Here is a 26167-nt window from a genome sequence, read left to right as displayed (position 1 = left end):
TGCAGTCCAGATCTTTCACCAACTGAAAATATTTTATTTATTTTTTTAAAGGTGTTGTTTATTTTTAACTTTTCACATTAACAATCAAATAGAATCTTTACATAACATACGGAGATACATAACACAAGGAGCCGTACAAGGCCAATAAACAACTAACATGTTGAGAAGTGACAGGTTGATTTCCCCTTGGGGAGATATAATACATAGGATAACAGCACACAACCATCCATTGTATATAAAGTATAACAAGACAACAAGGACAACCAGCCGGCCTCACACACATACATGCAACACCAAACATTCACACACCACCCTCCACGCCTCCCAGTGTTCCCACCAGGAGAGACAAGAAGCCACAGCTAAGAATGTAGTACACCAGTGGAACAATCATCTCGACTAAATTCCACCCTTTACGTGTATTGAGATAATGGAGTATCTTTCCAAAAGGAATCTGCAATATTAAGCCAGGGCTGCCAGATTTTAGAAAACGTATTAGGGCATGCCCTACCCTTATACATCAACTGATAGATTGGTATATCCCTGTTCACCAGACTATAGAAACTTTGTACCCTAGGTGTGAGCAAACTTTCCTAGCATAAAATAACACTCAAATTATGGTTCAAGCATGTGTCCGATGGACAAAGTCATTTAAAAGTTAGTAAACCAACCTCCGGGGTATGAGGCACAGGCAGATGACCTGTATTGTGGAAAAAGGGAAAAACGTCCTTCCAATACTCTGTTATTTTAGAACAAGTCCAGAACATATGCAATAGTGAATCTGCTCCCAAGCAACCACATCAGTGGCAAGCGGCAGCAAAGTCAAAGCCTATGCGAGACAATTTCTTAGGAGTATAATGCAGATAATGTATCAACTTGAAATGATCATCAGAACTAATAAGGTCCTGGAAGCAAACCTCCAAGGCCTCCTCCCCTCCCTCTTCAGACAACCCAGGGATCATCACCTCCCACCTCCCCTGTGTCAGATGGAAGGGGCTGGTCCCAGCAGCCTGCAAATGTGAGTAAATGGTAGTAATTAGCTTGGTTATGTCAGGGCAAGACAATGGCTTCTCCATAGATCATTCCAAGAGCTCTTGGGTCATACCCCCAAACTGCACCCTAACTGCATGGTGTAGAAATTAGTATCTAAAAAAAAAAAAACCCATTCGTCACTCTATGTCAAACCTTCAACTCATCAAAAGAAATACAAATTTTCAAATTTTAAATTTTAGAAATAAAAATATGTGAAGTATGAGTGACCCTCAGCCACACCAACTGAAAATACTGAAAATATTTGGCTCATCCTGAAACCAAAAATAGACAAAGAAGACCCAGGACTTTGGAGCCGTTTGAATCCTCTATCAGGCAAGAATGGGACAACATTCCTCTCCCAAAACTCCAGCAACTGGTCTACTCGATTCCCAGACTTTTCTTTGGGACGTGTTGCTGTCATCATCAATTTAAAATTACCTTATTTTCTTAAAATGGTACATTTTCTCAGTTTAAAAATCTGATGGTTTTAGGTTTTCTATTGTGAATAATATATGGGCTATAGAAACTTGCAGATCCTTTCAATCTTTTTTTAGACGTTATACAGCATCCCAAGTTTTTTGGAATTGGGGTTGTATAATTGTGATGTTCATAGGCTCCTTATAGTACCCAAGCAAGAAAATAAAGTAGTAACAATTCCATTTTTTTTTTTTTTTTAAACCTTTCATATTTAGGTGCTATCTGGGGAAAATGTTTGTATTTTACATCCTTTTCATTTTTCTAATGCAGCTGAGACAGTCAACAATCTCCCGTTCTGAGTATTTATTATTATTTATATCACCTTCCAGGATATGCAGAAATCGGGCACCAGCTGTAGTTCACGCTGTTCGAGTTCCCGACAAGATTCTGAAAGCACCAGACCAGAGTCAGAAACTGAGGATGTTCTGTGGGAAGATTTGCTACACTGTGCGGAATGCCGTTCCTCCTGCAGCAGTGAGACGGATGCCGACACAAACCATGCTAATTTATGCATGAAGAGGGAATATAGAGATGATCCTTTTCATCAGGTACTCATTTTGTCCTGCCTTTTTTGATTTTGGGTACAGTTTATGCAGTTTCAGTTGTGTATTTAGTAGAAGATCACAGTTTCTGTATCAAGTACTAAACCGATAGCTGACACAAAGTATTCATGATTTTGTAAATCTTGAAATAATCATCTGAAGATTACAAGATATGCACATTTTTTTCCCCTAAGGTTTAGAGAAGATTTAGCCTCCAGGTTATGCATGCCTGTCTGCTTTGAATACTAGAGGTCCTTCCTTCTAGTAATTAACCCAGGGCAAGATGCCTGTCTGCTTTGAATACTAGAGGTCCTTCCTTCTAGTAATTAACCCAGGGCAAGATATGATGGAAAAGGCACTGACAGTTCAGTATACACTTCCCCCAAACAGTTCTCTAGCACTACTAGAAGAATAGAAAACAAACAAATGATCAATGCTATTCCTTCCAGCATAGTATGTCCTACATTTGTCACTATCCTTTTGTCACAGAGATGCAGTATGATATCTGTTAATATCTTGGAAATAAAGTACTTGCAGTGCATTCACATCTAAAAATTTGTAAATGCAATGCATATTTTTTTTTCTCTTCCATTGAGGGACACTTTAAAGTGGAGCTCCACCCAAAAAGGGGAACCTATGTAGCTTGCTCCATGTATTCCCCAGGGATTCTGTGGGATCAGAACCTGGCTCTTTGCAGTTCAGAAACTGCGGTTTGAACACATTTCTCTCTACGCTCACTTACAAGGTGGTTTTATTTGTAGCCATCACCTCTGCAACACGAGTGCCTAATCTGGTGGACTTAACTTGTCAAAGAACTCTCATCCCTCTGTCCGTTTCTGATTCATCAGAAGTAAATTTCCCTCTATTGCCTATTTTGGTTGGGGCTGTGTGATTTCTCACTGCTTTTTTCAGAAAGAGCGATTCATTTTTTATTGTCATCCCAGATGGACAATAAAGAGTGCCCCTGTTTCTCATTCCACCATCTTTAGGAGACTCCGACAAACAATCATTCAAGACCAGGTCCCATCTTTTTCATGTTAATGCACAGTATTAGATCTATGAGTGATCCTTGGGCTTTTCATCATCAAATTACCATTTCCCAAATTTGAAAGCCTGCCACACGGTCTTCTGTTCAAATGTTTTACCAGGTTGACATTTAGGCCTTGTCCAATGCCAGCTTCAGGTATAAGGTTCTTCAGGCTGCTTTTTGAGCTCCAGGCAGTCCACAGTTTGTTTTCTTTGGCCCATTAGCAATTGCTTCTTGTGTGGCCCACCCTTTAGTTCGACTGCTTTTGAGCAACCCTATAGTATATGATTTCCAGATGTGCTGTATAAAACAATACAAAATAAAAAACCCAATACAATAGCTGTGCAACTATTATATGCAAAATTTCAATACGAAATATGTGCAATTATAGAAGTGTTTGATAGGTATTACACTGTTTCCCCTGTTTTTGGCTCATGTATTGAGGGAACATATGCCAAAGTCTGTGAAGGAAGGAGACCAGTATGAGATTTATTAGCAGCAATTTTATGACCAGCTTATTCAGGTAACTGGTCACCCTTCTTTGGGGAGTCTGTTTCCATTGGTGGTGGTGGAACAGATTCTGGGTGGTGGTGAAACAGGTCTGTGGTGGTGGTGGAACAGATTTCTGCCTTTTTTTTTTTTTTAAAGAAAATAAGCACCTGCATTTGTTGTGCTTTGAGTCACACTGCTGCGGATCTGTGTTTTGAATGCTTTTGTTTACTGTTGTACTCCCGGTAGTAACTAATTTTGAGATTTGACTGCACTTTGGAAGAATTTGCAAAATTATAAGGATTGTATTTGCACATGATATACAGTATATTTGCACATATTTCCGACTGCAGAGTTATTGTATTCTTATTTACTTTGTTTTATATGTTGCACTAAGCACTCCTTTTTATATTGTTTTGCATTTTTACCACTATAACAGTTTGGATTGTTAAATTGGCTGCTTTACAAGTTTGTATCATGACGTTAATCCCACAGATATACAAAACCTCATCATTATGGATTATCATTACAACAATTTTAATAAAATTTGGTCTGTCACTGGGACAGCATTGTTTTGGAGTTACTTGGTCATAATAATAAGAAATCCATTTGTATCGTGCAAAAATGTATCTCCTAGTAATGTTTTACTGATTCACAGAGTCATCTGCCTTGGCTGCATAGTTCTAATCCTGGGCTTGAGAAAGTCAGTGCTATTGTGTGGGAAGGAAATGACTGCAAGAAAGCAGATATGTCTGTTTTGGAGATCAGTGGAATGATAATGAACAGAGTGAGTATTCTTATCCTTTGACATGAACTTGTAGCATATCTCCATAACTATTCTAGGAAACATGTTGTGTTTTTTTTTTGTTTTTTTTTTTTTTTTTTTACAAACCACTTCAGAAGACATTGGTGAAAGCAACACTTCACAACTGTCTGCTATGGACAGCACTGTTCTTCTTTATTTCATTGAGGCCCAGTCTTTTATTAAAAGTGTATGGTTTTGCTTGCTCCGTGTAACAAGCAGTTGTACAGTGTACTAGAATAGCTAAAGTTACAATTCTTCTTTACATTTCAGGTGAACAGCTATACCCCAGGAATTGGATATCAGATATTTGGGAACGTTGTCTCTCTAATTCTGGGTCTGACTCCATTTGCATTTAGACTGTCTGAATCAAGGGACATGGAGCAGCTGGCAACACTCTCTGCTGCTGAAATGTACAGCATTGCATTTGGCTCCAGCAGTGACATCATGGTCATATCCATGGTGGTGATTAGTTTTATTGTTCGGGTTTCCCTCGTCTGGATTTTCTTTTTCTTATTATGCGTAGCAGAGCGGACATACAAACAGGTGAGTTTAAAAAAATATCTGAATGATTATGAACATATAAACCTCATGCTCCTTTACAGAGACTGGGCTTTGGATGCTCTGTTAAATTAAAAATTAAAGGCTTTCTCTCATTGACTAAAAGTAGAATGCTAATAGGAACACAAAGGGGTTCTTCACCTTCAGTGCAAACACAGTCTAAAACAAAAACTGCAGTCCCATTTTTCACCTACAGCACTGTAAGAGAGGAAATCTGATGTTACAGATTTCTTAAACCTATCCGAAACATGTAGCATAATAAAACCCATTTCTGTTTCGTTCATTGACTGACACAGCTCCTTATTTTCTTGATAGTTTGGTTATGCTGCCCCCTACAGGAGTAGGACACTAGGCAGGAAAAAGCTTGACTACGCCTATGGGGCAGTCCAGGGGGTATACTCCCACTCTCAGCTATAGGCTTTCATTTTTTTTCTGCCTAGTCAGGAGCAAGGACCTAGTTCCTTGCTGGGATCTCTGGTCTTGGCAATTTTTTTCCTTTTTTAAATGGAATTTTTTTCCTATCATTGTTATTTTGTTCATGTGAGAATCTACTATCAACTGCCGGACTGGGCGACGGACTGGATAATCTAGATCAAGAGGTCCTCCCAGTCTGGCCAGCGAGTGCACGGAGGCCTCAGCTTCGCACTCGGTTGGCCATGACATAGTCCCACTGGACAGCGCCTCGTGGGGACACATACGACCTGGCCTCGGCCTGAGTCGCAGGGTTCCTCCTGGCCGATAGTCACCCCTAATTCAATGGAGCGGTGGTCTGTCAGGAGCGGTGCTCATCCTGTTCCTGATATGGTAAGTATCTGTCCCCCCTCTAACTCTAGAGGTTTTTTTTGGGGTGGCCAGGGCCCCCTCCCTGAAACGGTTGGACATCCTCCTTCCCCTCCTTCCCACGCAGCATTCCCCACCCCCCTTTCTCGGTGGTCCCCTGCAAACTTGTTACCCCCCATCTGCTCACCCCCTCCCCCCTCCCATGGGGTGGCTATACCTTCTAGGTCGGTCTGGGGTGTCAAGCTGGCAATGAGGGTTGGGGGGGGGGGGCGCCACTGACGACTGGACAGTCGACTTTTGGGATGGGGCTGTACCTGGTGGGGGCTCCTACCAGGGCCCCCCTGTCCTGCTGGGATAATGTTCGGTGTTCCTGGGGTCCCCCCGGGAGCTGCGTGAGGCTGTGGCTCTCGGGGGGCGTGACGATTGGGGCCTTTTGTGCTGTGGATCGGCAGCCATCTTAATAGGGGTTTCTCATTGAAAATAGTGGGCATAACTCCAAAGACGCCCAAAAAATGCTCGATAAATGCCAGCAAAAAAAAAATGCAAGGTGTAGAGAAGCCGCCACACTGCTGTATTAATAATTATAAGAAAAAATTATATCTTTTTTTTGGGTTCTGGACATGCTACAGAGCTGAAACTTCACAGGTACACTTTTTAGATCCCCCAGACACTAAATCCAAAAAAGACATGCCTGCCTCCAAAGACGCCCAAAAAATGCCCGATAAATGCCAGCAAAAAAAAAATGCAAGGTGTAGAGAAGCCGCCACACTGCTGTATTAATAATTATAAGAAAAAATTATATCTTTTTTTTGGGTTCTGGACATGCTACAGAGCTGAAACTTCACAGGTACACTTTTTAGATCCCCCAGACACTAAATCCAAAAAAAGTCATGCCTGCCTCCAAAAATGCCCGATAAATGCCTGCAAGAAAAACGGCCAGGTGGAGAGAAGCCATATTCATGTGCTCATAAAAATTATAAGAAAAATGCTCTATTTTTTCTGGTTCTGGACATGCTACAGAGCTGAAACTTCACAGGTACACTTTTTAGACCCCCCAGAAACTAAATCCAAAAAAGACATTCCTGCCTCCGAAGACGTCCCAAAAAAAAAAAAAAATGCCCGATAAATGCCAGCAAAAAAAAAAATGCAAGGTGTAGAGAAGCCGCCACACTGCTGTATTAATAATTATCAGAAAAATGATCTTTTTTTTCGGGTTCTGGACATGCTACAGAGCTGAAACTTCACAGGTACACTTTTTAGACCCCCCCCCCCCCCCCCCAGTCACTAAATCCAAAAAAAGTCATGCCTGCCTCGAAAAATGCCCGATAAATGCCTGCAAGAAAAACGGCCAGGTGGAGAGAAGCCATATTTATGTGCTCATAAAAATTGAAGAAAAATGATCTTTTTTTTCTGGTTCTGGACATGCTACAGAGATGAAACTTCCCAGGTACACCCCCAGACACTAAAGACATGCCTGCCTCCAAAGACGCCCAAAAAATGCCCGATAAATGCCAGCAAAAAAAAAAAAAAACCGTAAGGGGAAATTAGGTCACAACACATCATATTCTGATTGGCCAAATACAAAGTCGTCTATCATATAAGTCGCGTAAAAAAATTCACAAGTCGCGCTGAAGTCGCACTAGAAGTCGCCCCTTATAAGGCGACTTGGAGGTCGCGGCAGTGTGAACCGAGCCTAACACTTGACAATGCTAATAGTCAAATCTGTATCCTCGATACCGAAATGTAAAAACATCAAAATTTATGTACAGAAGACAAACGATTCTAAAGCTTACAATCTTTTCTGTAAATACCTCTAATATGGGTTCGAGGCTTATGATAAGATCTAGCAAAAAACTGTGGCAAGCATAAGTCCAGGCCAGAAGGGGCTCAATTCAAGTGAACATGGTTGTGGGGCCGCAACCTCCCCCGGTATCTATCTATTGGCTGGTATACGGAGGGAGTAGTTCCCCAACACAGAAGGTGAACTGTTGTAGGAAAGCAAACTTCTGGGCCTGCTAGTCAGTGCACACCAAAAGGCATGGTTTTTACATTTTTGCCCTGCAGTTGGCGAACAGGGTGAAGGACACCAAAGGTGTTGCAAAAAGGTTAAGGGAGACTAAAAGGATAAGACAGAAGAGGAGGTTAAGAGCAGTCGGAAGGAGAAGCGAAAGAGAGAGCGAGAGAAAAAAAAAAAAGGGGTGGGCGGTATGTAAATAACGATTTGGAGGTGTGCTCCAAGTGTCAGATTCATATCGCTGAACTATCGGTTGTTCAGGTATATCTGAGGTATTCATCTTAGGAGCTAAAGTTTTATACCAATAAAACCATCGCCTATTGTGTTCCTCAACTCCTGTCCGCTAAGAACGGAGGAATGTGTTCCATGTGTTGAATATCGTTCACTCTGGCAAACAAGTGAGTCACTGAGGGAGGTGTTTGTTGCTTCCATAGCACGGGTATGCAAGCTCTGGCAGCATTTAGGAGATGTTTTAACAATGAATTGAGGTGTTTCCTATTTGACATAAGAGTCGAGTTACGGAGGACCGCGGCTGGGTTATCTATTAAAGAGTAGTCTGTGAGTTTGTGCAGAATCTGTTGCCAGAAAGGATGGATCATGGGATATGCCCAGAACATGTGAAGAGCGTGCTGACTTGGGACCTGCAGTGCCAACAGAGGGAATTATGTCCTGGAAAGAGATATGATAGTACTGCCGGAGTCTGATACCAGCGCGTTATTATTTTATATGCCGTCTCGTGGGATTTACTGCAAAGTCAGGATTTATGCGCAAAGAAAAGTATGCGGTTCTTCTGGTCTTCAGTGAAAGCTATGTTTAGATCCCTTTCCCATTTCTGTAAATATGGCGGGTCCTATTGCGACAAATATTCGAAAAGGATGAGGTGAGAAGCAGAGAGGGTTCTCCGAAGGGTCCCCCTTACCAACACACAGATTCTCAAAGGGAGTGAGTTGGCCTGTATTCTAAAGTGGGCAGAACGATTCATTCCAGCCCTCTCTGCTGTACACATTCCAGGGGTGGAAAATTGGCAAGCGGATTATCTCAGTTGACAGGCATTGGACCAGGGGGAATAGTTACTTCATCCGGAAGTGTTTCATCAGCTGTGTGGGTGGGGTACCCCCGAGGTGGATACGAAAAACTAGTGCACTATCTGAACCAATTGACTGACATAATAAAAATTATGGCAATAATACATTTTGGGGGGAAAAAAATACACCAAAAATGTGAAAAATCTACACGGGTTCCATGTGAAAATAATGTAATGTAACACAAACATGCACAAACGTGAAATTCCAATGGTGAAGAAAATTAAAACCTAACCTGATAGCTAAACGAAAAATAAGTGTTCAACAAACAGTCTCTTAAATAAAAATGAAAGATTTCACCAAATATAATTCCTCCAAGTGCTGCATGCAACCCCAACGTGAGCAAAAAAAAAAAATGGGTGGCTGCTTACCAGAGACATACAATCTCAAGGCCTGAAAGCTATAGAACGTAAGCTCTTAGGATGTCACTTGTCCCAACAGACAATGGAATCTCTATGGACCCGAAAATTAACAGATGGAGATGCTCGACCACAGAGGGCTGGATGGATCATACCCACCCCTGACTTTCCAGAGATCTTAGCTCGATATGAAAAGAGAGGCTAATAGTGCATTACCTCTTGTAAAAAAGCAGGTTTATTAAAAAATAACACTTACATAAAATCTTGGCAGAAACAGCATTACGAGTGAGCACGGACGCCTGCAGTGTGGTCCGTGCATGGTAACGACACAGCGGAGTCCATCCAATGCGTTTCCGCTCAGAAGGCATCAGCTGGTATTGGAGTACCTCCCGAAGTGGACCTGTTGGCCTCTCGCCTCAACAGGAAGTTACAGAGGTTTGTGGCACGGTCTCGGGATTAGCCGATGCCACAGACACCTTAGTGGCTTCTTGGAGTCAGTATTGTCAGATTTACACCTCCCCCCTCCTCTCAAACTTCTGCCAAGACTCCTGGGCAGGACCGAGGCAGAAGGGATTCCGGTCATTCCAGTGGCTCCAGATTGGCCTCGCTGGTCTTGGTACGCCGATCTAGTATGGCTGGTCGCCAATTCTCCTTGGAGACTTCCTCTCAGGGAAGATCTGCTGCTCAAGGGCCAGTTTTCCATCCTGCTTTACAGTCGCTGGCTTTGACGACTTTGCTGTTGAAAGCCAGGTGCTGAAGGATAGAGGTCTGTCTGAATCAGTGATTCCCGCGCTGCTAAAGGCTAGAAAATCTACCCCTAGGATGATCTACCATCGTACTTGGAAGATGTACTTTACATGGTGTGAGCCTCTTAGGGTTCATCCTCGCTCCTTTTCAGTGACTCGGGTATTGGCTTTCCTGCAATGGGGGGGTTGAGCAGCGCCTGGCCTTGAGTACCATCAAAGGCCAGGTTTTCAGCCTTAGCGGTTTTCTTTCAACGTCCATTGGCCACACATTCCCTGGTTTGCACCTTTGCCCCTGTGCACCAAGGAAGCTCGACACTTGGCTCCACCAGTGCAGTCTCCATTGCCACTGTGGGACCTCAATTTGGTGCTGTCTGTTTTTCAGAAGCCTCCCTTTCAGAGTCTTAAGGAGGTTCCCTTGCTTACGTTGACCCAGAAGGTGGCCTTTTTGGTGGCTATTACTTCTGCTGCAGGGTGACGGAGCTGGCGGCGTTGTCTTGATGTTCACCTTATCTGGTGGTTCACAGAGATAAGGTTGTTCCTTCCGAAGGTTGTCTCTGATTTTCATTTGAATGAAGACATTGTGTTGCCTTCTGTATGTCCCCGGCCTAAACCTCCTAAGGAAATTGCCTTGCATTCCTTGAAATGTGGTTCCGGGTGTACCTGGCAGCTATGGTGTATTTTCAGAAGTCAGACTCATTATTTGTGCTCACCGATGGACCTCCGAAAGGGTTGGCTGCTTCTGCTGCGACCATTTACAGATAGCTCTGGCAGATGGTCATTCAGGCCTATTCCATTAGGGGTCCGGTTTCTCCTTTCCCTGTTAAGGCACACTCTACTCGGGCGCTTAGTGCCTCCTGGGCCTTCCATCATCAGTTGTCAGTGCTGCAGGTTTGCAAGGCGGCCACCTGGTCGTCTGTGCACACTTTCACAAAGTTTTATAAGGTGGATGTGTTAGCATCTGTGGATGCTTCCTTTGGCTCAGGGGCGTAACTACAGGGGTTGCAGGGGTTGCAATCGCTACCGGGCCCCATGCTCCAGGGGGCCCGGTAGCAAACCAGTGGGTGAGCTTCCAGGATCGCAAAGGTCACACTTGCGACTGGACCCTGGCATTGCACCACTGTGGGGAGGCCCCAAGATTGCAGGAAGGGGGCCCACAAGATTGCAGGAAGGGGGCCCACTGCAGAACCTATGAAAGAATCCTGCTGTGGGACCGTAATAAAAGGCCATGCAACGAGTGTAAAGAGCCCCAGAATTAGTGGGAAGAGCCCTGGGCTTGAAGGTAAGGGCCCCGGCCAGGGGTCTGGGGGGCCCTTCATGGTTTCTTGCATCAGGGCCCTGAAGGTTCTAGTTACGCCTCTGCTTTGGCTGCAAGGTTTTGCAGGCTAGGACCTGGTCCTCCCTGAGGGTGTATTTTTCTTTTTATTTGGTGAGCTCCAGTTGTTTATGGTTGAGCTCTATGTTACCTGGTTGGCTATGGTTTAGCCTTGGGGAACTATTTCTTGCTGTTCCCACCCCTCATCCGAACTGTCAAGAAGATAAGGAGCTGTGTCCGTCAATAATCGAAAGAGAAAATGGAATTTTTGACTTATTGAAAAATCCATTTCTCTGATGTTCATTGACGGACACAGCATCCACCCCTCTGTGGAGTTGGGTTTCTTCTGACACTGCTTGTAACAAATCTGAATGCCTATAGCTGAGAGGGGGGGGATGTAGGGGGCAGCATAACCCAACTGTCAAGAAGATGAGGAGCTGGGTCCGTCAATGAACATCAGAGAAATGGATTTCACGGTGTTAAAAATCCAATTTATTTTTTTTTTACTTTCGTTATTTTACTTTAGTAATTTTGGACCTTTTAAAGGATAAAGTTGATGATATCTGTGATATTCCTTTTACCGAAAAATTGTTTATTGTAACATAGTGATAAAAATTAATTTTTGTTTTTACATCAAAGTAAAAACCGTACTCTCTACAGTGATATACAAATATACAAGTTTGTATTTTGTGTAGATGAACCTTTACAAAAAACTACAGCCTTGGATCTGTACGGGTAGGTCCCCAACAACTTTGCTTATCTGAATGCTGCATTCCTCTTTGCAAAACCTCTCAAGCTATCACTGAGTTTCATAGGGATGATAAGTGACCTGCCTTTTTCAGCTAAAACCAAAACTTCTTTTTTGGGCGAAGATGTGGATGTGCCATCATTTCAACTGCACATTAGAGTAAATGGGCCTTTACTTGAAACCCTTGACTACACACAGGTGACTGCTATTTAAAGCAGTTTAAACATCCAAAACCTTAATACATTGCAGCTTACAATTCATTAGATGTGGTGATTGCATTTGTTTTTTTAAGGCTTTTTTCACCTGGTGATCTAGCCAGTAACAAACCCTCCTGTATCAGAGTGCCCTCACTTTAAGATATTGAAAAACAACAAAGTTACTGGCCAGATCACCAGGTGAAAATAAAGAAAAGAAAGCCTAAAAAAGCAAATGAATACAGCCATCACATCTATGATTTGGTAATCTGCAATATAATGTTTGCTTTTGCGATTTAAAACCACTTACTGTACAAACTAAGGAAGGTAGGTATGGACCATAAGGTGAGTACCTGGATAGAGAACTGGCTCCAGGGGAGAGTCCAGAGGGTGGTGATTAATGGGGAGTACTCGGATTGGGCGGGGGTGGAAAGTGGGGTCCCCCAGGGTTCTGTCCTGGGGCCAATCCTGTTTAATTTATTCATAAATGATCTAGAGGAGGGGATATCTAGTACAATCTCAGTATTTGCGGACGATACTAAACTAAGCATGCCAATATCTTCTATACAGGATGTGGACCTAAACAAAATAACGGGGTGGGCAACTACATGGCAGATGAGGTTTAATGTTGATAAATGTAAAGTAATGTACTTGGGGGCCAGAAACCAGAAAGCAAGCTACTCACTAGGGGGGGAACCTCTGGGGGAGTCTAGGATGGAAAAAGACTTGGGGGTACTGGTAGACAACAGGCTTGGCAGTGGCATGCAATGCCAAGCAGCTGCAAGCAAAGCCAACAGAATATTGGGATGTATAAAAAAGAAGATTCACTCCAGAAATAAAGAGATTATTCTCCCGCTCTACAAGACTCTGGTCCGGCCACATCTGGAGTATGCTGTCCAGTTCTGGGCACCGGTCCTCAGGAAGGATGTGCTGGAATTGGAAAGAGTCCAGAGAAGGGCAACAAAAATAATTAGGGGAATGGAGGACATCAGCTATGAGGAAAGACTACAAGCACTGAACCTATTCTCTCTAGAGAAGAGACGATTGAGGGGGGATATGATATCAATGTACAAATACTGTACTGGCGACCCTAGCATAAGGAACAAACTATTCAGAGTAAGGAAATACAACAAGACACATGGCCACTTATTAAAACTAGAGGGGGTTCTTCACTGTAAGGGCGGTAAGGATGTGGAATTCTCTTCCACAAGCAGTCGTATCAGCAGGGAGCATTGATAGTTTCAAAAAACTATTAGATGGGCACCTTAAAGACCACAACATACAGGGGTATACAATGTACGGTTAAAAGCAAACACACACACATCATAGGTTGAACTGGATGGACTGATGTGTTTTTTTCAACCTCACTAACTATGTAACTATAACCAATTGTGTGACTTTTCTAAAGAATTGGCTGCACCAGTGATGATCTAGGCACCATTCGCACATGTGTTTTGCCATGCTTCAAATCCTAGTAGCAAGCTTCTACTGATGGCTGCTGATGGGTTTGACAGCCTGCAATGGCAGGCTGTCAGCAGTCACAGCTATTCTAGCCTGTTGGCAAATCCACCATTTACCTGTGGGGATTGCCCCTGGATGCAAACAGATATCAAATCCAGCAGCAGGAATCAGTAGAATTCTGCCCCTGGGATTCACATCATGGCAAAACTCCCTCTACTGATGCCATAGATGTGTAATGGTGTGTGTACTGTATTTATGCATTCAGTTATTTTGTTTTTTTAATTGTTTATTGAAATCACTTAGCAGAGATTTGTTTTCACTGCAACATGAAAGGGTCTAGGTGTCAGTATACAAAAATATCCACTGTGAATTAATTTTCTATGACTAAAAAAAGAAAAACTTCCAAGGGGTGTTTATTCTACCTACATTAGCGCTAGTAGCTGAGTGTAGCAGGAATCCACTCATACATGAGTGGCATACTGTTTGACCTTTGTGTTACACATTCTGCCATTTTTGTTTTGCGACAGATCTTTTTTTTTATTTTTATCTCTTCAGAGATTACTGTTTGCAAAATTATTTGGCCATTTGACTTCTGCCCGGCGAGCACGTAAGTCGGAAGTACCACATTTCCGTCTGAAGAAAGTGCAAAATATTAAGATGTGGCTTTCTCTTCGATCATACTTGAAGGTAAGTGAAGGTTTTTCCCAACTTGTATCACAGTTCAAAACACTAACATTTCTTTCATAAGCAGGGCTGGTTTGTTACATTTTTATTTCAAAACATACCATTTTAGATGTATGTACAGTCTAGTGGGAGCCTGCCTGAGCTGTGTATCTTTACAGCTCACATTCTTTAGTGTGTCAGAGAAATCCTGTTTCTTTTTCTTTTGTTAAGGGACACAGGAAATCATATGCTGCCAGGTTTTACTGCTTTAAGCATTGAATTGCAGTACCTGGACCCTGCCACATTGAAAGTTGCAGGGGCAAATCTAGAAGAGACCTTTGGAAAGTTCTAGTAACAAGTTAGCCACAGATCACTTTCAGAGTTTAGAACTGTTGGTATTACTTCAGCGCTTGCCCTGTCTCTAAGGAGTCACTTTGGGAGTAGACCAATTTGATTGAGCACCAGGAGCTACGTTATTTGGCTGCCTTTTAAATATCCCATTACAGCTTCTTTTATTGATGAAGGGGCAACACTGAAATAATGAGTGCTAACATCGACTGGATTGTGTGTCACACATGCAGGCTCTGTATTCTTTCCCACCATTTAGCATTAAGGGGACATCACCCTGTTTCTGCTCCTGATTTGTAAAGGACCCGTATGGCACTCTTATTTCTAGCCCATTCCTACTGCCTTTCTACAGTGACCTTAGTCATCTTTATCTTTCAGACCATGGTTTTTGAGTACCTGAGGCCTTTCCTTGTACTCTGAGCTTAGTTGCATCACCGCCATGTGACCACAATATGTCTGTATCTAGACAGACAGAACTGTCCTGCTGTTATGGCTAAACCCAGCTCACACTCTCCAGATGGTTCCAGAGATGTTTAATATGTAAAGGAATTTTTTAAATTGTGTCTTAAACCCACTGAGCGTCTGCCAGTGACCCACCTTAACAGAAAAACCACCAGCCCAGCCCCAATAAGGGGCCTGCTTACCTATAAGCATTCTACTGAGCAGCAGTTGGAATTACTCCTTGACAGCCACTTTTCACTGGCAGGGGCTGCCCTTTGGCCTGTTCTGGCTGTTACTTTCATTTTTCAAACTGTGGCATAATGGGTTAAATGTCTCTACCACTGCAAAAGTATTAAGGTGCTAAGAATGCTGTATCCATGGAGCACCTGATTTGCTTATTCTTTGAGGGATGGCATCTCTTCGGACCTTCACCTAATATCATCAAGGATGTCATTGTAGGCCAAGGATGTCATTGTAGTCAAAGAGCCTATGAAGCTTAAGGAAAGTTTAGGTCCCATCCTTCTCTTCCAGCTACCTTAGGAGTAGGCACACTAAGACCCCCTAAACCTGATTCCCTAGCATTCTGCCAGGCTGGAAGCAAGAAACCTGTTAAGCCTTCAACATTAAGGTGCACGCCCTTTTTTCCAAGCATGGGGGATAGTTGCTTATTATTGTAGGCCTTTGAGTAGTTCACCCTTTAGGCATTCAGGAGCAGAAAAGATCCATTTAGGTTGACAGACTAATCCCTTGTCTCTGGCACTCTCTGCAGCTACTCACCCTCAACTCCACTATCCCCACACAGAATAACAGAGCTTCCCCTGTCCTTTTGTTGTCTTCTCAACTCAGGGGCTCTTGCTTTAGCGCCTTTGTCAACGTAACCTTTGGAGTAGTGTCCTTTCATGGCTACCACCTTGTCCCTTAGATAAATTATTTTCTCTTGGGGCATGTAAGTTCATCTGTGGTACTTGGTACCCCTCATTGTCAATCCCTTTCCTTCTACAGAGGGACCCTCTGAGACAAATTCTTCAAGTGTAAAAACGTGTGAATCGTTCTTTTTACATGTGTTCCAAATGAAGTGTATGGGATCAAAAATGCCTGAATAAGCTCAAAAAGCTGATGTACTTTTTTGATCGTAAAGCATAGTGCGACTGAGCTTGCATGGTGTGAACAGGGACATTTAGAATGGGATCCTGCCTAGTAAGGCATAGTTAGGCATAGAGTAGCGAGCAGAAAAATGAAGTGTGGGGGTTTAGAGTGCTAAATAAAGCTAACACAGAAAGTCTGAATAGGACGGAGGACATCTCAAAATTTCTGACAAAATAGAAGTTTTTTCCGCTCTTATAAAACGGATAGAAACAAAAAACGTTCAATTGAGTATTTAACAGAGAAAAAGGGAGCAAATAAGAAATTTTGTTGTTAGGGTTAACGTACACTTATATTGGGAGTAGGTTCATTTTACATAGCATGTTACTTCTATTCATGTTGTCTGACTTTTTTTAGGTAGTAAATTTAGAAGATACAACAGCTGTTTAGCAGCACTTACTTGAGGGTTTGACCTCTGGTAATATTTGAGGTCTGGTTCAAATTGAATCCGTCTCATTACTGTTGTTAGTAGTGTCAATAAAAAGAAGGTAAACATCAGAGAATACCTCATTAACATCTTGCCTACTGCAATTTGCAGTGCACTGTACATATGTATCACCTTCAGTTTTAGCAGATTACCTTTTGGTTTGGTTTTTTTTGTACTAACCAAAATAAATGTTTCTCTTTCGTTCATTGACGGACACAGCTTCTGGTATTCTTAACCATTAGCTTATACTGCCCCCTACAGGAGTAGGACACTAGGCAGAAAAAAATCTGGCTACACCCAAGGGCAGTCCCAGGGGGTATATTCCCTCTCTCTGCTATAGCCACTCAGTTTTTTTCTGCCTAGTCAGGAGTCCTAAGGACCTAGTTCCTTGCTGGGATCTTTGGTCCTGGCAAAAATTTTTTTAGATGGAAAATTTTTTCCTCCTGAATTTTTCCTGTGAGATCTACAATCACTTTCTGGACTGGGCGACGGGCTGGATAATCTAGATCCAGTGATCACCCCAGTCTGACCAGTAAGTGCGTGCAGGCCTTAGCTCTGCGCTAGGTCAGCCGCGACCTAGCCCCACTGGATGGGGGATTGCCCTGCGTGTTAAACGTCACGCGTGGTTGCATACGACCTGGCCTCGGCCTAAGTCGCAGCATTCCTCCTGGCCGACAGCCATTTCGATGGAAAGGAGGATCTGTCTGGAGCGGTGCCCGTCTGGTTCCTGGTATGGTGGGTTGCTGTCCCCCCTCTTCCCCTGGAGGATTTTGGGGTGGACGCTGGCCCCTCCATGGGAAGGTCGGCCCTGGGTTCTTTTTCCTGGCTCCCCCCCTTACCTGTCCTCCATCCTACTCCCTTCACCCCCCTCCACTATTGCAGGGTCTGTATGGGTGGTCTGGACACCCCCTGGGGTGGGGGCTGGGCACCATGCTGGCGGGGGGGGGGAATGCCACTGGCGACCGGACGATCGCTGACGCTCCTGCCAGGGCCTGTCCTGTGGTTAGGGATACCTCTTGGCTCCCAGAGAGCCTCGTGGTGCCTAGCAGGTCCGCCATTTTCTTGTAGCCTGTAGGCTACAATGAAAGGCGGCCATTATGCGTGGTTTACCTTTCAAAACAGCGGTGGCAATGACAGGGGAGCCAGAGGGGGGTGTTTTCGGCAGTGGGAGCCCCTCCTCTTCCCCTAGTGCTGACTCCTGGATGTTTTTCACTTCCTTAACGCATACGTGCAGTGCAGATTTTCCTGGTGACTAGCGGTGACTGGTTCTGTGGGTGGTGAGTCTGGTGGGATCCTCTCCCTCTCTGATGAGGGTTGATTGGTGCCAGGTGGTGCTGCCAGAGCGGTGGGGGTGTCCCTTAGCAGTGTTTTTACACTTATTCTGTGGTTCCCCCTGGTGGCTAATGGAGTCTGTGGAGCACATCTCCCCACCTGATCCCATCTCTGAAGCTGCGGGGCCCTCTGGGTCCCGACCATCTATCCATGCACTGACAGCAGTCCTGGAGCCCCTTGTGTTCTGAGTGGAGTTGGCTTTTTGGGGACGGGCTAGCAAAAAGCGCCCTCCCCCAGTCTTCCCCAGTCTCATCAGATCTTGAACCTGATCTGGCCGCCGTGGATGTGGGTAGCCCTGAATATTCAGATAGTGAGGATGATTCTCCACGTCACCAACCGCGCACGAAAAGGCACAGGTGGACGCACTGATTGTATTTGTGCGTGAGCCTCTAAAAATGAGGGACACAGCTGCGAATGTGACAGGGGCACAGGTTCCCTTGGCACTCACAAACCACCCAGAGCGGAAAAAGGTGTTTCTTTTTCCTGCCTATTTTGACAGATTCGTCGCGAGAGAGTGAGGACGACTGAAGCGTCACCTTGGGGTCCCTAACCGGTTTTCTAGGCAATACCACTATGAAGAGTCCCTTTTTCAAAAAGGGGTCTATTCCACTGGTGGTGGACCCTCCAGTTTCCAGGTTAAACAAAGCAACCATGATTGCGGTTGAAGAGTCTCCAGCCTTTAAGGACCGGGCTGACAAAAAAGGCAGAGGCTGTGGCCCATGATGTGTTCAGGCTGGCTCGGCATTGAGGCCAGTGTTCCCCATTGCCCTGGTGTTGCAAACTCTGACTGAGTGGGCTAAGCTTTTGTGCCGTGACCTGGAGGGAGAACAGCTCCCACCTGCCTTGGCTGAGCTGGTGGACCAGCTGGTCCAGGGGCTGCAGTTTATCTGTGCTGCATCTTTGGATGTGGCTCCCCTAGTAGCTCGGCTCTCTGTTTCAGCCTAACATGCTGGTTTGCGAACCAGACGTCTTTAAAAAAAAGAAGAAAAAAAAAAAGCTCTGGCTGTTCCTTTTTTAAAGAGACTGCCTATTTGGAGCTACCCTGGATGACGTCATTAAGGGTCTTACAGGGTACCTGTCTTCCACAGGCTACTAAGGGCAAGGACCTTCGTCGCAGATGTGGGCCCTTCTTTTCGGCTCATAAGAAGTTTTTTCGTCCCTCAGGATCGACTGACAAGGAATCAAAGCCTTTTGGGGTCTCCTCTGATAGATCCTAGCAAATTTGGTCTGGCAAGTCAAGAATGGGCTTCTCCAGACCCGCAGACAAGGCTTCTTCAGCATGAAGGTGCGCCCTCACCTGTATCTGGGATAGGGGGATGTCTTCGCTGGTTCCCGGACCCGTGGACTTCCCTGGTACATGACAAGTGGGTCCATAAAGTCATACGATCCGGATACAAGATCGAGTTTTGTGCTCACCCTCCAAAAAGGTTCTTTCCTTCTTACGTGGCACTGTCCCCAGTCTGCTTACAGGCCCTCTTTGGGGCGGTGCAAGATCTTTTGCTTCAAGGGATGATTGTCCCGCTTCCAATTGCAGAACGTTTTTTAGGGGTTTTTACTCAACCTGTGTACAGTTCACAGGAAGGAGGGCAAGGTGTGTCCAATCAAGGCACTGAACTGCTTTGTGTGGGTGCAGAAGTTTAGGATGGAGTCCATTCGCACAGTGGAGGCTTTCCTGCATTAGGGGGATTTTCTTGCCTCCATAGACATCAGATACCTACCTTCACATTCCAATATGTGTCGGTCACCAGCGCTTTCTTCGGTTTGCAGTGGGAAAGGAACATTATCAGTTTAGGGCGTTACAATTTGGTCTCGCCTCCGCTCCCCTGGTCTTCACTACAGTGTTAGCTCCAGTATTGGCATTGTTACGCCAGTGGGGGATTGCAGTCCTGGGCTATTTATTCTATCTCCTTCTGCGAGTCTTCTGCTGCGCTGGTGGAAATCCTGGAGATCACCATATGAACTCTGAAGAAGTTCGGCTGGATTCTGAATCTTGGTCCCTTCTACGAAAGGAGACTATCTGGGTCTGACTCTGGACTCGGCCTTAGCCAGAATATTTCTTCCTCCGGATAAACTTGCAGAACCTGCTGACCAGCATAATGTCATCCTTCTGGGCTTGTATGCGGGTACTGGGCCTGATGGTGTCAACCTTCGAGGAGGTCCGGTTTGCGCAGTTCCATGCAGGAGTCCCTGCAATGGGAGATTCTCATTGCATGGGTCAAGAATCCACAGTCTGGACAACCAAATTCAGCTGAGCCGGGGTACGAGAGAGTCCCTGATATGGTGGCTTCATCTTGCAGCACTCCGGTAGGGCAAAATCCTTCCTACCCTTGTATTGGACAGTGGTCACCATGGATGCCAGCCTGCCCAGATGGGAAGGCGTCCTCAGCAGAAGTTCTGCTCAGGGGGTCTCCACCCCGGAAGAATCCAGACCTCCGCTTGATGTCCGAAGTTGCGTGCGATCAGGCTGTGCCTGAAACATTGGATGGATCGTCTACAAGGCTGTCCAGTGCGCATTCAATCAGACAATGCACAACTGTGCTTATCTCGGCTCAACAGTAAGGTACCTCTGGCGGACACCACAGACACATTGGTGGTCCTGTGGGGTTAGTATCATCTGATTTATGCCTTTCCTACTCTAAAGCTTCTGCCAAGACTTCTACAGGCTTGAGGCAGAAGGGATTCCTGCCATTTTGTGGTCCCGGACTGGACCCGCCGGGCCTGGTACGCCGACCTGGTGCTGCTGGTTGCCGACGTTTCCTGGGAGCCTTCCTCTCGGGCTCCCAAGTGCCAATCTTCCAGCCTGCTTTACAGTCGCTGGCTTTGATGGCTTGGCTTTTGAAAGCCAGAGGCTGAAGGATAGGAGATTGTCTGAATCAGTGATTCCTACGCTTTTAAAAGCTAGGAAATCTACTTCTTGGAAGATCCACCATCGTACGTGGAAGACTTGCATTGCGTGGTGTGAATCTCTTGGGGTTCCTCCTCGTTCTTTTTCGGTGGCTCGGATCTTGACTTTCCTTTGGCCTTGGTGGTTTTCTTGCAAGGACCCTTGGCTACATCTCTGGTACGTACCTTTCTTCAGGGTGTTCAGCACTTGATCCCACCGGTGTGGTCTCCGTTGCTGCCTTAAGACCTCAATTTGGTGTTTTCAGTTCTCTAGAAGTCTCCTTTTGCGAATCTTCGGGAGTTTCCCCTGCTTATGCTGTCCCAGACTGTGGCCTTTTTGGTGACTATCACCTCTGCGCGCAAGGTGTCTGACCTGGCGGCATTATCCTGTCCACCTTATCTGGTGATTCACAGGGGTAAGCCGGGGCTTCGCTCCTCTCCGTCATTCCTTCCTAAGGTGGTCTCTGATTTTCATTTGAATACAGACATTGTGTTGCCTTTCCTGTGACCTAGGCCTAAACGTCCGAAGGAAATTGCCTTGCATGCGGTCCGGGCAATTAGGGTGTACCTGGCAGCAACGGAGTCTTTCAGGAAATCAGACTAGTGGATGTGTTGGCATCTGCTGATGCTTCGCTTGGCCGCAAGATTTTGCAGGCTGCTGTTTAAGAGGACCTGATCCTCTTTGATGGTGTATTGTTTTTTCAAGTGGGCTCCAGTTGTTTGGTTAAGCCCCTTTTGCCTGGTTGGCTAACGTTTAGCTTTGAGAATTTTTTTGTGGTTTCCCACTCCTCATGTTTAACACTGCTTTGGGACATCCCAATAGTTAAGAATACCAGAAGCTGTGTCCATCAATGAACGGAAGAGAAAATGGGATTTTTGACTTACCGTAAAATCCATTTCTCTGATGTTCATGGACTGACGCAGCACTCACCCCTCTGTGGATTTAGAATTCTCCTGACACTGCTTGTGGCTATAGCAGAGAGAGGGAGTATACCCCCTGGGACTGCCCATGGGTGTAGCCAGAATTATTTTTTCTGCCTAGTGTTCTACTCCTGTAGGGGGCAGTATAACCCAATGGTTAAGAATACCAGAAGCTGTGTCCATCAATGAACATCAGAGAAATTGATTTTTTACGGTAAGTCAAAAATCCCATTTTTTGCAGTGATTCTGCTATGCTAAGTTGCAAACGTGGTATGCAATGAGTGTAATATACAAAATTAGTAATTCTCATAACATTTATTTGTGATGTATTTTCTACTGCTGGCTTTTACGTTTGGGAAAACAAATGTCAGGTTAATTTTGTATAACACTTTTTCAAAGTCAGATGATGATAATTTCATCCTTTCCTTACAGCGCCGAGGTCCTCAACGTTCTGTTGATGTAATCGTTTCATCTGCTTTTTTACTGACTATATCAGTAGTATTTATATGCTGTGCACAGGTGAGATCTATTTTTATATATGTCCTCATCTGACAATCGTTTTAATCTGTTACAAGAACATCTTTAAAGAACATGAAAAAACAGTTAGCATTCCCCTAAATTGATTATTGTGGGTTAGAACATGAAAGATTATTTTAGGAGACATCAGTTGACTTGCTGTTATGTCATTGTTACGGCCTGTAAACTCTGCCTGCCTCTGCATTATTTAAAATAATAGTGTCAGTCCTAAGTTCAGCCAATCTGAACTTACTCTGTCATGCCAGTGCATGATGGACTTTGATTGCTCTTGGTACCACACTTAAAGCGGTGTTCTAGCCCCCCCTCCAAAAATTAAAAGTCAGCAGCTACACGTACTGTAGTTGCTGACTTTTAATATTAGGACACTTACCTGTCCTGGAGTCCAGCAATGTTGGGTGCTGCCATTGCCGGTATCGGGAACCCGGCAGTGAAGCCTGGCAGGTCCCTACTGTGATGCGCGCTGCGCATTCAGATTGGCTCGGCAGCGGGGGAAGGAGGAGGGGGCCAAACTTCTGAGGGACAGTGCCGCGGCACCATCTCCCGGAAGTGGGGAAGGGTACCTGTCTAAAACAGGTACCCGTTCCCCCTCCCCCCTCCTGCCCTACCTAGAAAGAGGACCTTCCTAGTAGTAAACCCTTACATATACCCACAAACTTATGCTACATAAGCTGTACCTGTTTATCTGCAGCTCTCTCTCCTCTACAGCCTACTAAAATTCACATATCCCATATATTCACACACAGCTCAGAATAGTATAATTTCAGTTATTCACACACAGCTCAGAATAGTATAATCTCAGTAGAGGGAAAGGACACACCTCCTGCAAACGCTCGTAGGGAAATGAAGGCAGCTGAGGCTGTCAGTCACCTGCTGTGTGCAGGGGGAAAGTGGGTGGGTGTTGCTGTCTTCTGATAATCAGTTAGAACTGGCTGCTGCAGATAGCAGAGAAAGGAGACAGCAGAAAGAAATGATGCTCCTCACTTTGGATTGAGGCAGGAACACATTATAGAAGGATATGCTTTGTTCATTTTTCATTTCAGAGATTTACATTAATAGTTATGGAAATTTTAATAGCAGGCATGCTGTAAAGGTAACAAGGGTGAAAAGTCCCTGTCAAAGAGATCACAGTATTTCCCTGGACAATGCTTTTTAAAGACCCGTTTTTCAGTCAGGGACACAGTTATCTTTTTTCAGGCACCATCCAAGGCAAGTATCTACTCCAGGACTGAAGTCTTAGCTTTACAATCCTGTAAACTCTGTTGGTTGTGCAGATCTTGGCTGTGTTCACAAATGTTTAGCCCAGATTAGCTCCCCAGCTGCGGCCTCTCACCTTATGACTTGCTGCAGAATTACTACATTGCAGTCTAATCACTAGGGAAAGAGAGACTGAGGAAGTGTTTTCTCTTGACTGCAGCAGATTGAGAATATCATTTTAGCATAGTAATTTGACTGGAGCTCAGGAACTGTTTTTTTTTTTTTTTTATATTACCTAAATAAATATAAATCTTTTTACTGTTGCTGTATATTGTGACATGGCAGGGGTCTATTTTATGCAGACTTGTAAAGTTACTAAAATGACCATTTAGAGAAGCCTCAACTGCATACTCAGTCAGAACGAGTGACTTATTAGGTAAATAGCTGTGGATGAGGATTGCACCTGTAACCCTTTTGCTGCCACGAATGTAACTATTACATCAGTCTAAATTTATGAGCCGTAAAGGCCTTTAAAAAGCATTTAAAGCATAACTTATGAACAATTTTGGGTACCGTCATTTTTTGGTCATATCACTGACACACATTTTTTTAGGCTTGACATAGTTGTTATCTATTTGCTTGACACAACTGTGTGTTTTTGTTTTTACTAAAGAATTGGAAATTGTATTGTATTTGTGTGCACTTTAATCTGAGTATTTTTTTACTGATACTAAAGATTTGATAAACAGCACAATTTTCACAACACAGAACATTTTATTTTACAGGGCATTTTGCTTACAGAAAGTAATTATTATTTTTGAGGTTTTGAGTAATCTTCAGGCCTAAAATTTGCATTTTTATTATTATTAAAAAAAATAAAAAGGCTCTAGCATCTAAAGGGTTTTGTGCACGTTATCCTTTTCTAGGTTTCTTTATCCATGCAGGAAAAAAAAAAACACTATTGATAAACCAAGTATTTTAAACTTTCTGTTGTAATCTGTATATGGTAAAGTTGAAGCCTGACATCTAGTGAGTAGGATAGGTATATTTACTTATAATATTTACAGTAATATACCATTACTTGGTTTGCAAGTGCACAGACAAACCACAATAAAAGCTGGCAGATGTTCTAATCCCTCTCCACTCCTCTAAAGTTTTGCCTTTAGTTGCATGTTAAAAAAGAGTTATAGGCAACATTTTAATTTTGTATAGAGCACAGGAGGGTTATAACCCCTGACAGACCCCCCCCCCCCCATCTGTGTCCCATTGCAGAGATTTACCTTTACTTCCTGTCCTATAGCCAAACAGGAAGTGAGATGAAATCCCTGCAAATTAAGGGAATTCCTTGGGGACCCCCAGGTTTACTAGACCTAATGGCCCCATTGGAAGATTTCCCCTGTATTTTGCTTCTGAGGACAACCAAAAATTTGGGGTTTTCTTTTACTTTCACTTTCAATGACAATGGTAAACAGGACTAATCGAGAGGGTGAATTTCCTTAACTGGACAAAGACCGCAATAAAAGCTGACTCGCTATCCAAAACTTAAAAAAAGAAAAAATCCTTTTAGTTATACTTTAAGCTCTCATTTCTCACATCATTGACTGAGTGCTTCATTGCAGCCTGATGATCGAGAACTTCACTTTTTAAATAGTTTCCTAAATGGAGAGTGCTACTTTTACATGTTCTTTAGCCACAGGCTTAAAGTAATTACATTGTGGCATAATTGGGGCTACTATTGATGATTTCCTTCTGGCTGTCACATGTGGGAAATATTTTAGCAAATGACAGTCAAAGAAAGGTTCTGGGCCAGTGACCTAGAAAGTATAGAAGCCAGAGTATCCGCACTGCAGCTAGGCCCAAAGGGGTACCACCACTCTAAGCTGCAATTTGCCCAGCTCTGTGGTTTCAGGTGCTGGCTGATGAAGCTACTCAGTTATCATCAAATTGAATGAACAAACAAATCAGCCTCACTCCAATGACACCAGCCTTCACAATTCTCCATTATTTCAGGACTAGGTCACAGGACAGTTCACCCAGACCAAGCCTCTGACATGTTTCACCCAAGAGATGCTTAATCATAGAGCCAAGTTGCCAGATCTTTGATAGAGAGCGGGATCATAAATGGCAGCCTACATTGATCTTTCATGACAGGTTTTTCTAAAGTGACTGTGCTGTCCAAAAAAATTAATAAGTTTTCAGCAAAAGAAGACCGGTCCCTCCACCCGTTCCTCAGATTTTCGCTTTCTCCAAGAAATACTGCCTCATGTCCGACACTTACAGTTGTACTAGATGCCATGGAACACAGTAGTAATCATGTAAGGGTCAGCAGACCGAACCATGAAGCGCAGCTGGGAAATGGCCATCGAACAAATCCCAAAGTATATCCGATGCTATGCTAAAGGGTTTTCAGTGGCCATAAGCTGTAGAGCAGTGGTCCTCAACCCTGGTCCTCAGGGCCCACTAACAGGCCAGGTTTGCAAGCTAACTGAAATACATCACAGGTGATATAATTTGCTGCTCAGTGATTGCAGTATTCTAGTCTGCATCTCCCCAAGGTAATACTTAAAATCTGGCCTGTTAGTGGGCCCTGAGGACCGGAGTTGAGGACCACTGCTCTAGAGGACAGTGAATATCAGAAAATTGAGTGCTTCTTTA

General features: G+C 44.1%; 1 protein-coding gene across 2 annotated transcripts in view; it reads left to right on the top strand.

Annotated features, from left to right (window-relative positions):
* PHTF2 (putative homeodomain transcription factor 2) overlaps positions 1-26167 on the top strand; it is a 254818-nt gene that overhangs the window by 210590 nt on the left and 18061 nt on the right. For both annotated transcript variants that reach the window (XM_082255148.1, XM_082255147.1), the window contains 5 exons: positions 1836-2054; positions 4223-4351; positions 4640-4912; positions 14179-14310; positions 22214-22300. In XM_082255148.1, the coding sequence (XP_082111274.1) occupies positions 1836-2054; positions 4223-4351; positions 4640-4912; positions 14179-14310; positions 22214-22300 (840 nt within the window). The remainder of the gene's footprint in view (positions 1-1835; positions 2055-4222; positions 4352-4639; positions 4913-14178; positions 14311-22213; positions 22301-26167) is intronic.

The sequence above is a fragment of the Pelophylax lessonae genome (assembly GCF_965119305.1).
Source record: "Pelophylax lessonae genome assembly, chromosome: 4".
NCBI classification, from domain to species: domain Eukaryota; kingdom Metazoa; phylum Chordata; class Amphibia; order Anura; family Ranidae; genus Pelophylax; species Pelophylax lessonae.
This window is presented reverse-complemented; position numbering and strand designations above follow the sequence as displayed.